General features: G+C 48.0%; 2 protein-coding genes across 2 annotated transcripts; one reads left to right on the forward strand and one right to left on the reverse strand.

Moving 5' to 3' along the window:
• Positions 1-49: 49 nt before the first annotated feature.
• Positions 50-7,523, reverse strand: LOC119217973 (equilibrative nucleoside transporter 2-like). The gene is made up of 12 exons (XM_037472067.2): positions 7,407-7,523; positions 6,384-6,452; positions 6,219-6,303; positions 3,530-3,702; positions 3,273-3,457; positions 3,041-3,175; positions 2,702-2,881; positions 2,279-2,382; positions 1,812-1,920; positions 1,599-1,684; positions 1,344-1,528; positions 50-1,243 (listed from the first exon to the last, which is right to left on the reverse strand). The coding sequence occupies exons 2-12, from the start codon at positions 6,410-6,412 to the stop codon at positions 1,123-1,125; spliced, it is 1,392 nt and encodes a 463-aa protein (XP_037327964.2). The 5' UTR covers positions 6,413-6,452; positions 7,407-7,523; the 3' UTR covers positions 50-1,122.
• An 804-nt stretch (positions 7,524-8,327) lies between these two features.
• LOC119217978 (E3 ubiquitin-protein ligase pellino homolog 1-like) lies at positions 8,328-14,147 on the forward strand. Its single transcript, XM_037472079.2, has 7 exons — positions 8,328-8,569; positions 9,530-9,663; positions 11,427-11,589; positions 12,241-12,355; positions 12,444-12,728; positions 12,811-12,999; positions 13,099-14,147. Exons 3-7 carry the CDS (start codon positions 11,519-11,521, stop codon positions 13,675-13,677), a joined length of 1,239 nt encoding a protein of 412 aa, XP_037327976.2. The 5' UTR covers positions 8,328-8,569; positions 9,530-9,663; positions 11,427-11,518; the 3' UTR covers positions 13,678-14,147.
• Positions 14,148-14,660: the final 513 nt, after the last annotated feature.

A 14,660-nucleotide genomic window follows, 5' to 3' on the forward strand; every position in this document is an offset into this window, starting at 1 on the left:
TAAAGGAATAGTCATTCCCGTCACACTCCACTTGTCGCTTTCACACACACTCACAACACAGTTGTGTAGAGTATGATTATGTTTTTTTAGTTTCCTTTACGTCCCATTTATAATTTGTATTCTATATAAACCATAGCCCATATGCTTCCATTTGATTTCATACTGTAGAGTTAAACAAAAAGTTATTTGTCTTGTTGTCTCCTTGTTGTTCTGCGCATGAACATCTCAAATGTCAAATATCTAACACATTTTGGCAATAAATGTTCCTGATTCCTGAAGAAGAAGCCGAACGAACATCGATTCAATCGACTTGAAATCATTAATGCAAGTGACCCAACATTGGAAACCCAAAACGAATGAAGAAAGGATCAATTCCAATATTGATATTATAAATAATAAAACTCAAATGAGACACAGACAAGAACATTTTCACCATAGCGATACATTTTCATCCCCGTCCTCGTTGTGTGTCCTCAGCTTGTGTCCATCACAGCTGGGTAGCGATGTTAACTTAACGCGTCGAGCTTGACCGAGTCACCTGTGTGCGTTTTCTTATGTTTAATCCAACAAGTGCTTCATGTCCCTCACGTGTCTGTCCAGGCTGGATTCTGTCCCCGTTGATTTAAAAAGCAAAAAACGTATTTTAAAAAGGTTATTGGGTATATTCCATATTTCAAAAATTGACAAAATGTATTAATTATTCATATATATGTGTGTGTGGCTCAAGGTGGGGCCCTGGGACCCTTTGTGGGTCAGTGGCCACTGACTGAGTTAAACTTTGTGTTTGTACACAAAGTCACGGCCACGACATCCAATGAACAAATACACAATTTGTTCACTTTATTATGAAAGACAGAGAAACTGAGTTTTTCCTTTTAAAAAGGACACAAAAAGACGCCATTGTTCAACAAAACCACCAAAAAAGTCAAATAAAAAAATTACTTAAAAGAACAGTTTAAAAAACCCTTTTCACACATTTTCTGCAACTAAACCAACCGCAGCATGAACATCGTCTCCTTCCCGTCCACGCCGCCACGCAGCCCCGTGGCCCAGTGGACGTCGGTGGTCACGTGATCCACGTTGGCGAAGGTTGGGAGGAGCGTTGTGGACGTGAGGCTGGAATCAGTCGACACCAAGAGCTTTGACGATGCAGAAGGAGACCAACGCTCCCAGTGACAGACCCAGGGCGATGGAGAGGCTCATCAGGAGGCCGGCCGCCTCGCGGTCTTTACCCCGCACCAACCTGAGGGACACGAACCAACCTGTGACTTCAGAGGGGTCTGAGCAGAAGAACCCCATCCAGCCCCACCTGGAGGTCAAAGCACTTCCTGTCGCGGACTCACTGTGGAGCGTAGGCCACGCAGAGGCTCGCCAGGTACCCGTTGGAGAAGGAGAACGTCGCCATGATGGAGATGAAGAACCAGTCGCGGCAGAGGAAGGCGGGAAGCCTGAAGGTCATCACCAGCAGAGGGACGAAGACGCCACGAGACGCCACGGCGACGGGAAGCCACCAGCTCTCCTTCGAGGGCTGAACACACACACACACTCAGGGGCCGCGTTCAAAAGGGTTAAAGGTCAAAGCGGCCGGCGCTGCTCACCCATTGGACGCAATTCGTGAGGACGCGGCCCAAGAGGTCCATGGCGCTGAACACGATGAAGCAGCAAACGCAGGTGAACACCTTGTCTGCGAGGGACGGAGAGCAGGTGGAGACAAACACACCGATGACCATCACGCTCAGACCTTAAACTGGTCCACGGCCACGGTAACCCTGGGTTACGACGCCTGACGGGCTGCGGACGCGGCGCCCTACCCCAGGCGGCGTTGTCCTTGTAGACGGTGCGAACTCGGCTCGTGATCACAGGAAACACCGACAGGGTGACGAGGAACACGGCCGTCACGCACAAAGCCATGCAGCGGATCTGAGGGACACGCAGAGACGCGTTGTTCAAAAAGACGCCCAAAGCAACGCTGGAACACAGGTGGATCTCAGGTGAGGAGCGGAAACCACCTGGAAACCAACCAAACCGTTTCCATCACGCATTTAAACCACTGAGAAACCTACAAATGAAGGTTTTTAGTGAATTTGAGAGACATCTGCAGCTATCAACGTTTTAATCTTTAATCAAACCTTCTGATTGCAGCTTCTTTATCTCAATGTAAACTAAATATTTTTTGCATCATACATCTTTATTGTGATTTCCTGTGATGTGATTCTCCTGAATCAAACACTAGTGACTTTGTCCTCAGTTTGAACCAAACAGGCGTGAAGTCCTTCACCTTGTTGAAGACATGCCAGCCACAGTGTTTCTCCAGGTTCTCGTCCCTCTTCTGGTCTCCTCCCTCCTCGGGGGCGTCACTGCTGCTGCTCAACGCTGTGATCTCTGTAAAGGGAAGGGAACCGATAACCAGCGTGTAAGTTCACAACGCCATCATCCAATCAGCTGCAGCCAGCGGCGCGAGAAGGACTCGGATTTTCTGCTTCAGGGAAATAATGGAAAATAAATACCAAGGAGTTCTCATCATTTAAGAGTAAAACATGTTGTGTTGTTTAAATGTGGTTGTTGATGCGTTTGTGTCGTAGTGCAGCTTTTGATGCTGATCACTGATTGGTGACGAGCTGCTTCTGAGCTCGTACCAGCTGTAATACGACAACGAAAGACTTCAAATGACTGAAGTGGCTGCGTGGTGAGAGGAGCCTACCTGTGATGCCCGGGGGCCCCTGAGGGGCCACGTCCTGCAGAGGGGAGTCGACAGCGTCCCCGCGTGTGTGCGAGTGCGTCCTCGGTGACGTCGCCAGCTTCAGCAGCCGCAGGTAACACAACAGCGTGATCACGGTGACGATACACGGCGTGATGAAGTACACGAGCGCGTCTACTTCACCTGCACAGCAAAAGAGGAAATACGAGTCATCCTTTTTTTAAATAACTCTCCCAGTTGTTGCATCGCCAATCCAATAAAACGAGCTCACAGTGTGGCATCTAATTACAAAATAACACCAGCTCAACAATATCTATTAAATCATTTGTCCTTTGTTCTTACTGACGATGGAGACGAGCATCACGAGTGCAGCGAAGAGCCCGGACCCCCCCTGACCGCTCATGAACCAGGGCAAGTACTGTTGGAAGAGCAGGCCGACCACACCCAACAGTCTCCCCACCAGCACGCCGCTGCACACTGCACACACACACATAGCAGTGACCTTGAAACATCAGAGTGTGTGTGTGTGTGTGTGTGTGTGTGTGTGTGTGTGCGTGTGCGTGCGTGGACCCACTGTTGATGAGCACGATGGTCGCCATGGTGACGATGAAGAAGGCGCGCGGCGACACGGCGACGTTCACCAGGACGGCCGTGACGGCGAAGCAGGCGATGATTGAGGCCATGCTGGAGACCACGAGGGGGTCGCGCGCCAGGCCGCGCCGCTTGCAGCGAGCCGCGGGGAGGTCACACCCACTCCAACTGGGGAGGAAACGCGTCACGCGGCGGGGTCGGACGCGTCACAGCCCGACGCCGCCGTGTCGGGGAACTCACCTGGAGGGCCACAGGGTGTTAAACAGGCTGAGGATCAATAGGGGCAGATTGGAGGCTAGAGGCATCCAGAGGCCATAGCTGTAGTCTCCACCTCCCGACGTGGCGTTGCAGGTGGCGTTTGAGGTGGCATTGCAGGTGGCGTTGGGAGCTGCTGCCAGGCGCTGGTGGAAATACTTGGAAAAGATAGAGAAACGAACAACTTGTTTGAAAATAAAGGCCTGGGACCGATCTTTGTCACATTGAACGTAGCTTTCTACATTCTTTATGTCCCGTGAGATCAGCCGGTTCTGATGCTTCGGACGCGAGAAGCTCCGACGTTCCCAGTGAGCACAAGACGTTATTTCAACGTTGAAATATGGTTGAAATCGGGTTGAATTGAGGTCTGAACGTCTAAGACCTCATTTCAACGTCTTTTCAACCGGCGAAAAAGTGCGTGAAACCTCAACGTGCTAGAAACGGGTAAATTGATTGATTATGTGTCATGTTGTAACGTAAGGTTGAAAGAGAGACGATAATATCATTAAGATTATCATAATGATGAATGAACTGGTCGGCGAAATTTGGTCTACACAAAGACGTGATTTCAACGCATTTAAGATTTTTCTTAAAACGTCATCAATATGGAAATACAGAGTGTGTGTCGTTAACAATATGCTTCATGTACAAAATAATGCGGGCCGTTTCAAACATTAGTTGAAAATACCTAACTCTGATCACATCTGTAACGCGCATGCGCAAGTTCTTCCACCGGGTGCAGCGCGAGGTGAAGTGTGTCCGGGAGCAGAGCGACGTGAACGGGCTGAAACAACCACGGCCCCAATACTCTGTAAGTACGTCAGTGTTTGAATGAAGCAAACCAGGAACTATAACCAGTTATTTTACTTGTGCTGCCCACTCGATACGGGGAAGACTGTTATTTTGGTAAGCTAGTTAGCGTTAGCGCAGATAGTTTGCTAGTTAGCACGCTAGCTTGAAGCATGCTAGCTTGAAGCATGCTAGCTCGGAGCATGCTAGCTCGGAGCATGCTAGCGTTCAACATGAACTGGACCAAAAGTAAACCTCATAGAGTATTTTCCGTGTGTTTGGTGTTGCTTATGTGTTAGGTTGTTGCTGTACACATATCATATTATTGCCGTTCCCATGTCATGTAGAAAATACACGTTTTTAAAGCAAAGCGGCCTAAACACAGATCGCAGGTGAATTCAACAAGTTGTGGCCTGTAAACAAGCTTGCCAAAACATCGTAAGTTACGGCATGCTTAAAGCAACATTGTAAAGTATGGTACTGTATAATATACCTGGAAATGTTACTCCAAAAATGCCATAAATTGTTTGTCATAAGTAAACAATCTATAAATAAGGGTTCTCAAACACCTGCTGCTGTTATCATTATTAAACTTTTTTATTACTGTCATAAACCCAAATTACACACTTTGCCTTTTCCCTAAAGTCTTTGTTCTTCCCTCCTCACAGGTTCCTGTGGAGGGAGGTTACATCTGATGGAGTTTGTCCCTGCAGTTGTCCTGCCTTACACCTGGTGTACTACTCTGAATATTTGAATAATTTCTGTCGTAGGAATTGAACGTACTGTACATCTTTAAGTTGTTCTTTCTGTACATACTTACTCCTCTGCTGTTCTCCCTTAGGTTTTGTCCAGTTGAAGGGAGTTTTACGTGTGCCGATGTGATGGTTTTGGGATGCTGCACGTTTACAGACTGTAAAGCTCCCTCAGGCTTATTTTTCATTTTGGGTTGAACAAAATTAAATTAAATGAATTGAACGAACATGTTGACAAGAGGCATCTGCAACTGAGGGGTGTTCTGCACATTCTGAATCATTGAAGTGACGATGAGGGAGACGGAGCTGATTTCAGGTATACGATCCGGATTCAAGTGACTCAGAGCCATATCTTGTTACAGAATCCGAAAATGAAGTGCCAATGATTCAGAAAAATGGTTTACAAACACACAATTCTAAACTAACTGGTTCATGTTGTTCCTCCACTTATAATTTCATAGTTTTATTTTCACAAAGTATAATTTATTTTTGTATTGTGTTTTGTATAGGAAAAGTGTTTAGTGCTATATTGATATGAATAAATACAAATTAATCAAATTGTGTTGTCCTTGTTAAGGGCTGTTGACATGATTGACAACTGTCAAGAGCTGATTGTGTGTAACTTGTACTTTTCCAGCGAGCAATTTATCCGTTGAAAAGACGTTGACTAGACGTCTATGGCCCGACGTTGAAAAGACGTTGAAAATTGGTTTAAAAGTGAAAGGACGTTGAAAAGACGTCTATGTTTAGACCCGTTTTCAACGTGATTTTTAATATCGGTGGTAAACGCACAAATGTGGACGTCATTTCTTTTTACACCTATAAAATAATGCTATAGCACAAAGTAGAGGACGACATTTTACCGTATTAAAAATCACGTTGATATGCGGTCTAAATATAGACGTCTTTTCAACGTCTACGAATAGGCGTTGAAACAACTTTCACTTTTAAACCATTTTGCAACGTCTTTTCAACGTCGGCCATAGACGTCTATTCAACGTCTTTTCAACCAAAAAATGTTCACTGGGTTACGAGAGACATCGTTGAATGGCGTTGCGTGTGGTCCACACGAGTGATGTAGAGTTGAACTCGTGCTTTACACATTTCTTATATTTCTTCTTAAATACAGAAACCTGAGACGCGATGATGAAGAAGTTCCAGGGCAGCAGAGATCCGACACCGAGCACCACCACGATGACGCAGCGCTCCACGTGTTCGCTGTGGAAAACACAAACACCGTCAACACATTAACGCCGCAGTTCACACCAAATCCATAAAATACACAGTACCAAACTCACCAGTTGACGGGTCTCCCCTGCTTTGACATTTTGAGTCTTCTGTCAGGTTTCTAAAGAAAAGCGAAGCCTCTAAAAAGAAAAAGAGAAAAAAAAGAAGGTAGGAAGTGTCCAAATATTGGATCAATCCCACAATGTCAATAAACCTGTGTGAAGGATTAAGGCGACAGACGCTGTTCTGAAGAGCGTTTTTTGATTAAGAAATCAACCAAAGAGGGGACGACCTATAAAAGAAGTGCAGAAAACGACAGGCTGTTCAGCTGAAATGGGATCAAACGCTTTAAAACGGCTCCCGAAACCAGAAAGGCGAGGAACAAAAAGAAAACGGACTCTTCGAATGGATCGGAGAAGAACCAAGAAAGACGTCAACGCTGTTATTTTTTTGGAACATCATATTTCTTGACTTTCTGTAAAATAGTATCAAATTCAATTACTTTTTCCAGTTTTCTTGCTTTGAAATCGTATGTGCGGTGTCCCCAAAACATTTGTGTTCGTTAAAGTACAATTTATTTGAAGAATTTTGAGGTTTTCTCACCTTTTTAAACACACTGCTATCATTATGAGCCTAAATGTGGGTCTTAATGGCAGGTCTTGATGGCTTCAGCTCTTCATTTGAATTACTAATTAAGTGTCTTAATATCTTTGAATCACATTCATTCATTTTTAATGGATTAAAGTGTTAAGAAAGAAAGTGACGTTGAGGTAATGAAAATAACCCCTTCATAGATGTAAACTGACACTAATTTCTTCCTCTCACGGTGTGCACGTCATCATCTTGTCACTCATCTCGATTCATTGATTTTGTCAGCTGTGTTTCCGCCTTCTTCTTCACGCTCCCAATCAATTTATTTAAGTTTATCAAACCTGAAAAACACCGGAATGATACTTTCTGCTTATAGCGATGCACATTATATGTCACCTGTAGTCGTAAATTAATCTTTAGAAGAAAGAAGATCAGTTTGGAAATCAGAGATCCATCGGAGAGTTTTGAGGACGCGAGGCGCGCGTGAGGCGGACGGAGCTCACCTGAGAGTCGCGGCGCGTCCTCGCGGGTCAGACCCGGGCGCACTGGTCAGGGAGGCGGTTTTTTTTGGATGGGGGTCGGAGGACCGCGCGCACTTCTTCTTATTTTTGTAAAGCTGCATTTGGGGAGTGACGGGGGGTTGGTCATGGTTAAAAAGGTAACGCCTACAAAATTGTTCAAGGCCGTGAGAGGATTATGTGACTATTTAAAATTCAATTTGATTCCACTATCACTAGATGGCCTTTGACACACGCTTCTGTATACAAAGGGACTGGTCCTGTGTATGGTTTTATGATTGCTTGAATCCTGTGATATTTTTTGTTTGATTTTGTGGTGGCCGCTAGGGGCGCTAAGCACCAGGTAGAACAGGTGAAACCACACGGGCGTCAATGTCAGGTGATACAGCAGGAAGAGACGTTACCAATGTTTGAAACACGAGGGAATTCATTTTCAACACCAATACAAATGGGTCAGTGTATTAAAGTAGTGCTACTTTGTTAAATGAATGACTTTATTAACGTTTGATTAACAAATCACCAATAAAACCGTTAAGCATATAATGCACAGTACATGTTTTTAACCTGTTAAGTGTGTCTGTGCGTGCGTGTGTGTGTGTAGAGAGAGAATAAGAGACCAGCTGAGGTAAAGGAGGAACAAATTCTGCCTTTCAAAATAAAACACCTCTCATGGTAACTTAAGACATGTTGACAAAATGCACAGAGTAAGTTTACTTCGTGAACATGTACATTTTACAGCAAATATAAAAATATAATTCATACGTATATGAATGGTAAATACTTTTTACTTTTAACTTGGACATGTCGATGTTATTAACTGTGGGATGAAAATTACTTAAAATTGAATCTTTAAAAAATATGGCGTCTTCAAAGACCGCTTAATGTTTTTATTCGCTTCACTCCACATCGCGAACTTCCTGGTTTTACTTTGAAAAGCCCGCCGGAAGCAGGTGCAGCTTACGGTCGGCTCGGTGTCGGTGCGGCGGAGACGAAGCCGAACCTCGGCTCGACTTTTTGTTCAGTTTTAACGAGTCCCACGCGGATGAGAAGCCGTCAAAGCGCCGCAGCCGCCGGACCACCGGCAGAAAGCCGCCTTCCTCTGCCCAGAAACCGGTGACACATCCGGGACGGACGCGTTGAGGCCACCGGTGAGTTTCTACGTTAGAAAAACACGTTGTTTTAACGTAGAAATCATTGCGACTAACGACTTAAATGCGCTAAATGACTAGTTAACGTGAGATGGAGAATTAAGGAGTTTTTCTTCGCTGGATCACGTTAACTTTAATACTTTTGACATCTGTGTTATCACTTTTTTTTATTGTTGTCATAAACGACGAATGTACCAATAACGTAACGATATATTGTACACTTATTTTAACACCCGTAATTTAAATCAATAACTTAGTTAAAGTTACAAGTCATCTTTTTATTTTATTTTAACACTTCAAGTAACATTCTGTAGAAATCACTTAAATATTCCTCTTGTGACTTAGAATGTTATTTAGTTGACATGTTGAATAGTCTTTAAATCCATACACTTGTACTGTAAATGTTTCCATGTCCCTCCCTCCTCTGATCCTGGAGTTGTGATCTATGAACATTGATCCATGTTCTGTTCACACCGGGGTGTCGGTGGCGGTGTCCCGAGCAGGCCCGGCCCGTCCAGCTGCCCTCTTTTGTCTCGGGGCCACACACAAGCTGATTAGCATCCCCCGTCCCGTCAGAGCATCTGTCCCCACAGACGCCGCCATTGTCCCCCACGTTGAACTGGAAAGTTTGCCCCCTTTTTTAAAATGTATTTTTTTGGCCCAACTGTCCCCCCTCATATTCAAAGCCCATTGACATCCACACGCAAATGTTGACCTAAAACCTGGGGAAAGTACTGTCTGGGTCGGGGGGGGGGGGTTGTTGTCCTGTACAACATCATGACCTGATATTTAAATGAAGCTTTTCTAAACCTGAATCATACATGACAATCGACGCTTTGCGTAAATCCCCCTTTTAACTTTGTTTTAAAAAGTGTCCTAATTCAGATTTTAACTAAACAACCTGTAGTGAGACCACCCGATTGGCTCAATCTGCCTCTTCTCTTCTTCCTGAATCACCAGTGCACACTGAGGTCATTGTCTCAACGCCCTCCGTCCGACCAACGCGCACGTCCACGCTGCAGTTTGACGTGTCAGGCGGGCCGCTCGCTGACGCCTCACAGCCTTTGTCTACGTCCGTTGCCACGGAGAACTAGGTTAGTTCAGTGTGTGTGTGTGTCGCCCTGGACGTATTTCCTCTTCAGGGCCGGTGTGAATAACAACCCACGGGTGGAGTTAAACCCTCCGTTTGGTGAGCTGCTCTGTGGGCGAAGATCAAAGTTTTGGCCCAATGGGGGATACGGTATGCTGTGTGGGCACAGCCCACGGGGTCAGACCTAATACCCTTTAACTTGGAGCCGTACGTCTCTCACTGAACTCTTGACTCCTGGAGGAACATGCAAAGATTGGACTTGTTGTTCCTGTCGGTTTTAGCTACTTGACGAAACCAAGGAGCAACAACAACAACAACAACAATAAAGGGAATTTGCTCTGATGCCCTTTCGGCTGAGAAAGTGTTCAAAGGGGCATTCCAGATATCCAGCTGAGTATCTGTGTCCGTCAGACCGGTTACCATGGTGACCTTCCCCGGTTACAAGCGGCCGGAGGCCTCGGGTGACGTTAGTGAGACCTGTGGTTTACCTGTGCGTCGCCTCCCCGGATGAATAATTCACACGTTTTATATCAGCTGAGGGTTCAAGTCCCGGTCAGACTGGTTGTGCACTTCCTCCGTGGCGCTGACCTGTCTATATAAGATGTATCTGTATTTATATGGTTATTTACAGAAAGGAAACTCGTATGTCGACAATACAAAGAATTTGAATGAACTATTTACTCGGATGATGTCGTGATTTACTCGTTGCCGCGGCGATGCCATCAAAGCGCGGTGGAAGCCTGCACTGCATTAAGCTTGCGCGCCGTTGACTGGAAGCGGCGAGCAGCACGTGAGCGATGACGCCAGCGTCGAGGGGGCTCAGCCGCGTGAGTAGAAGGGACCCCCACAGAAGGGCGGTTGTTGTGAAGGAGTGAAGTCACTTTGGAAGTGGTCCTCTTCATCGGGCCAGCAGTGAATGGCTCTCTGTCCTCCTGCAGGTCGCTGCCCGTGGTCATCGCCGCTGGGGGGCTGCTGGGAGGGCGAAGGTCCTCTTTGATACGTGGACCTACAAATGTCTTTGACCCACTAAACACAACAGTGTCCGCCCCCCCCCCCCCCCCCCCCTGCTGAGTGTGTGTTTCTCAGCACGTTGTGATGCAGAGTAACGATTTCCATCTTCATACCACATCCTGGCCTCCGATGCCATTGGACGTTATCGACTCTGTCATTTTTGTTTCCTGTCATTTTGCTCTTCAAAGTGCCCGTCAAAAGAGGAAACCTGCTGCTCCAGATTTCAGACAGATGCCTTTTCGTTTTTTTTTTTAAAGCTGCTGATGCCTGTGAGCGTCAAAGGAAGCTTGGTACTCACTTTCCCACCAACTTAACAGAAAGGAAGGAGTTCCAGTAGCTCAGTGTGACGTGAATCCGACTGAAGCAGAGATTCCGTACATTTTACCGTTTACCTTCCTGCAGATAAAGTCTGAAGAAGGTCATGGATCATGGATTAAGCCCAACGCTCTCGGCCATTTTCTTTTTCTTCATCCAACAAATTATCCGACGCAACCATCGCTGACTTTTGACTTGCTGCCTTCCGACCTTGAACTGCGTTTCTGATCACAACCCGGTGGTCAAAGTTAATGTGCTCATCATGACGCATTACCCCGTCACACCTCACAGCCGCACTGAATTCTCACATTGTGTGCCCCCCCCCCCCTCCCCCCCTCCCCCCACAGAGACCGTGTGGGCGCTTTGTCAGCAGTGCACAGTGTGGTGTCGAAGCCTTTTAAATGAAAAGTGAATGTGACGATTCCTCCTCTGTGTCTGCAGGTGACGTGTGTTCCCGTCCTGATGGAGGCGCTCTGAGGGTCACACTGAGAGGCGCCCCCCCCCCCCCCCCTCCCCCTCTGAAGTCTGCCCAGATGTCTTTTCCCAGTAGTGAAAACATCTCCACCAAAGGGCCGGTGAAGTATGGAGAGCTCATCGTGCTCGGGTAAGAAGCTTAAACAGCTGCGGTTTCATCTTCTGAGGACCAACATCTGTTTGAGAAGCTTCTGTCCATTTGAGCATTGGAGCATGTTCTTCCTGTTCAGAGAGAGATCATCTTAAGGAAAGCAGGTGGACGTCTTATCTGGGGCTGGACGGCGTCCCACTGAGTCCCGTCGCTGGGCGGTTGTCCTTAAAGACGCGTCCCGGGGGACAGACGGGGGACCCACAGCTTTCTCTCCCACACAACGCGTCCTCTGTCTGGGGAAACGTGGTTGTTTTGACCCACATCGGGATCGACTAGCCTAGCATAGCATGAAGACAAAGAGGACTGGTTTGGAGACTTGTTGAAACGCACAGAATACAGTTTATTTATTTACAGCGTTTCTGATCCAGTATGGACCTGAGCTGGACTTGATGAACACGGAACCCTTGTTCCACACATGTTGGTTTCTCTTCCAGAGCTCCGGGCCTTTTGTAGAGAGTTCTTATTGTTTGGGGTCAGCGCGGGTCGGACTCCAAGAATGCAGCCGACTTCCTGACTGAGCGCCTTTCACGGCGCTCACAAGGGAGCTTCTGTATTATTGCATCCAGAAGTGCAGCGAAGCACCAACAAATAAATAAATAAATAACAATAATAACCTTTTCTGTGCCTCAGGTGCGGCGGCGACAAGGAGAGGGGGAGGAGCCGCTTCGCTCTGTGCCGCCGGAGCAAGGCCAACGGGGTGAAGCCGAGCACCGTCCACGCGTCCTGCACGCCGCAGGCCGCCAAGGTGAGCGAGCCGCGACGTCAGCGTCTCCCCCCCTCCCCCCCCTCTCGTTTGTGACGGTGCGTCTCTTGTGTGCCCCCCCCCCCGCCAGGCCGTCAGCAACAAGGAGCAGCACAGCATCTCGTACACGCTGTCCCGCGCGCAGACGGTGGTGGTGGAGTACAGCCACGACGGCGGCGTCGACATGTTCCAGGTGGGTCGCTCCACGGAGAGCCCCATCGACTTCGTGGTGACGGACGCGCCGCCCGCCGACGGCCAATCGGCTCAGAGCACCATCTCCCGCTTCGCCTGCCGCGTCGTCTGCCAGAGGGAGCCGCCCCACGCCGCGCGCATCTACGCCGCCGGCTTCGACTCCTCCAGGAACATCTTCCTCGGGGTAAGACGCCGCCGCCGCCGCCAGAAAGGCTCCCAACTCAGGGTTCAACATCGGTTTTAACGGCGCCGCCGCGTCCTCGCAGGAGAAAGCCGCCAAGTGGAGGACGGCGGACGGTCAGATGGACGGGCTGACCACCAACGGCGTCCTGGTGATGAACCCGCGCCACGGCTTCGGCCAGGGCTCCCGACCCGGCCCGTGGAGGGAGGTGTCCGTCTGCGGCAACGTCTTCACGCTGCGGGAGACCAGGTCGTCGCCGCAGAGGGGCCAGATGGCGAGTGACCTCGAGGCGGTTCCCCTGTGTTGAACAAACCCTTTTCGACCGATGGCGGCGGTGACGTGAAGTTGTTTTTTTTGTGTTTTTATGTGTCAGGTGGAGCCCGAGTCCAACGAGCTGGCGGACGGGTCCCTCGTCGACCTGTGCGGCGCCACGCTGCTGTGGCGCACGGCGGAGGGCCTGGCGCACGCGCCCACCGCCAAGCACCTGGAGGCGCTGCGGCGGGAGCTGAACGCCGGGCGGCCGCAGTGCCCCGTGGGCCTCAACACGCTGGCCTTCCCCAGCATGCGGCGCAGGGACGTGGTGGACGAGAGGCAGCCCTGGGCCTACCTGCGCTGCGGCCACGTGCACGGCTACCACGGCTGGGGGGGGCGGCGCGACCCCGAGGTGGCGGCGGCGTGCCCGGAGAGGGAGTGCCCCATGTGCCGCACGCGGGGCCCCTACAAGCCGCTGTGGCTGGGCTGCGAGGCGGGCTTCTACGTGGACGCCGAGCCGCCCACGCACGCCTTCGCCCCCTGCGGCCACGTCTGCTCGGAGAAGACGGCGGCGTACTGGGGCCGGGTCCCGCTGCCGCACGGCACGCACGCCTTCCACGCCGCCTGCCCGTTCTGCGTGGAGCCGCTGGGCGCCGGGGCCGGCTGCGTCCGGCTCATCTTCCAGAGCCCGCTGGACTAGAGGCCGCCTCGGGCTTCAAAGCGACACTCTACTCTCTGGCGGGTTTTTCCCCTCTTGACTTAATTTAACTTAATTATTTTGAGCATTACGAATTGATTGTGTTGCCATTTTTGGGGGGAAATCAGAAATGCTTCATGCAGCGTTATCCTCCTCTAGGGTTTCTCCCTGGACCCTCGTGTTCTATTTATTCCTTTTCAATGTCCTCTTTTATAAATCAACGCGGAATTCAACAGCTGATTCCTGTCTCGCCTTTTCTTAAAGAGCCACAGAGACGTGAGTCGATCCACTTCCTGTTTCTAAAGGCAGATGCTCACATGATTCATAACTTATTTCTGTATTTGATCCTTTTTCACCAAAATCAAGTGACCTTTCTTGTTAACACTGTTTTGTTGAATTGGCAGGGACTGTATTTTGTTCTCTTAAAACAAGCTTTTATCATGACTTTACCAAAATATATTATTTTTGAAACATTTTAGGCTGCTGTCCAGTGACAAAAGATACAAAAGTACAAAGTCAACGCTTCATGTTGCCAAAGTGCTTTTAAAGTTATACTTGCAGAAATGGGTTTACATATACACGTGAATCTAGCTTTGCATGGGTAATACAAGAGGGAACTATACAATAGTTAGTTAATATCAGTATCTTAAAACTTTTAGGTGTTTGCTCAATTGACCAGATTATCGTGATGATCCAAGAAGGGGTTATTGATCTTTCCTCCAGCGCTGCCATGAGGCCAGATTGTCTCATTTAAAAATGTAATATTTTGTTTTTCAAAAAATGTTGCTCTATTTTTAGTATTTCAAACCGATAAATCGGCTTTTTTTTAAAAAAAAATCAAATTATGTTTTAGCCAAAATAAAATGGAAAAAGTCAGGTAAAAAAAAGATCAATATTAAGTTGAAAAATGTTTTTTTTTTTTTTTTTTAATACTAGGTCAAAATATGAATTGAAAATTAAGTCAAATGTTTCGAACAAATTTTTAT

The sequence above is a fragment of the Pungitius pungitius genome, chromosome 9 (genome assembly GCF_949316345.1).
Source record: "Pungitius pungitius chromosome 9, fPunPun2.1, whole genome shotgun sequence".
NCBI lineage: Eukaryota > Metazoa > Chordata > Actinopteri > Perciformes > Gasterosteidae > Pungitius > Pungitius pungitius.

Coding starts and splice junctions, on each gene's coding strand:
- LOC119217978 (XM_037472079.2), top strand. CDS start 11,519: ATGTCTTTTCCCAGTAGTGAAAACATCTCCACCAAAGGGCCGGTGAAG. Junction 11,590..12,240: donor GGAGAGCTCATCGTGCTCGG/GTAAGAAGCTTA, acceptor TCTGTGCCTCAG/GTGCGGCGGCGACAAGGAGA. Junction 13,000..13,098: donor CGCCGCAGAGGGGCCAGATG/GCGAGTGACCTC, acceptor TTTATGTGTCAG/GTGGAGCCCGAGTCCAACGA.
- LOC119217973 (XM_037472067.2), bottom strand. CDS start 6,412: ATGTCAAAGCAGGGGAGACCCGTCAACTG. Junction 2,882..3,040: donor GATGCTCGTCTCCATCGTCA/GTAAGAACAAAG, acceptor TTTGCTGTGCAG/GTGAAGTAGACGCGCTCGTG. Junction 2,383..2,701: donor GGGGCCCCCGGGCATCACAG/GTAGGCTCCTCT, acceptor TTCCCTTTACAG/AGATCACAGCGTTGAGCAGC.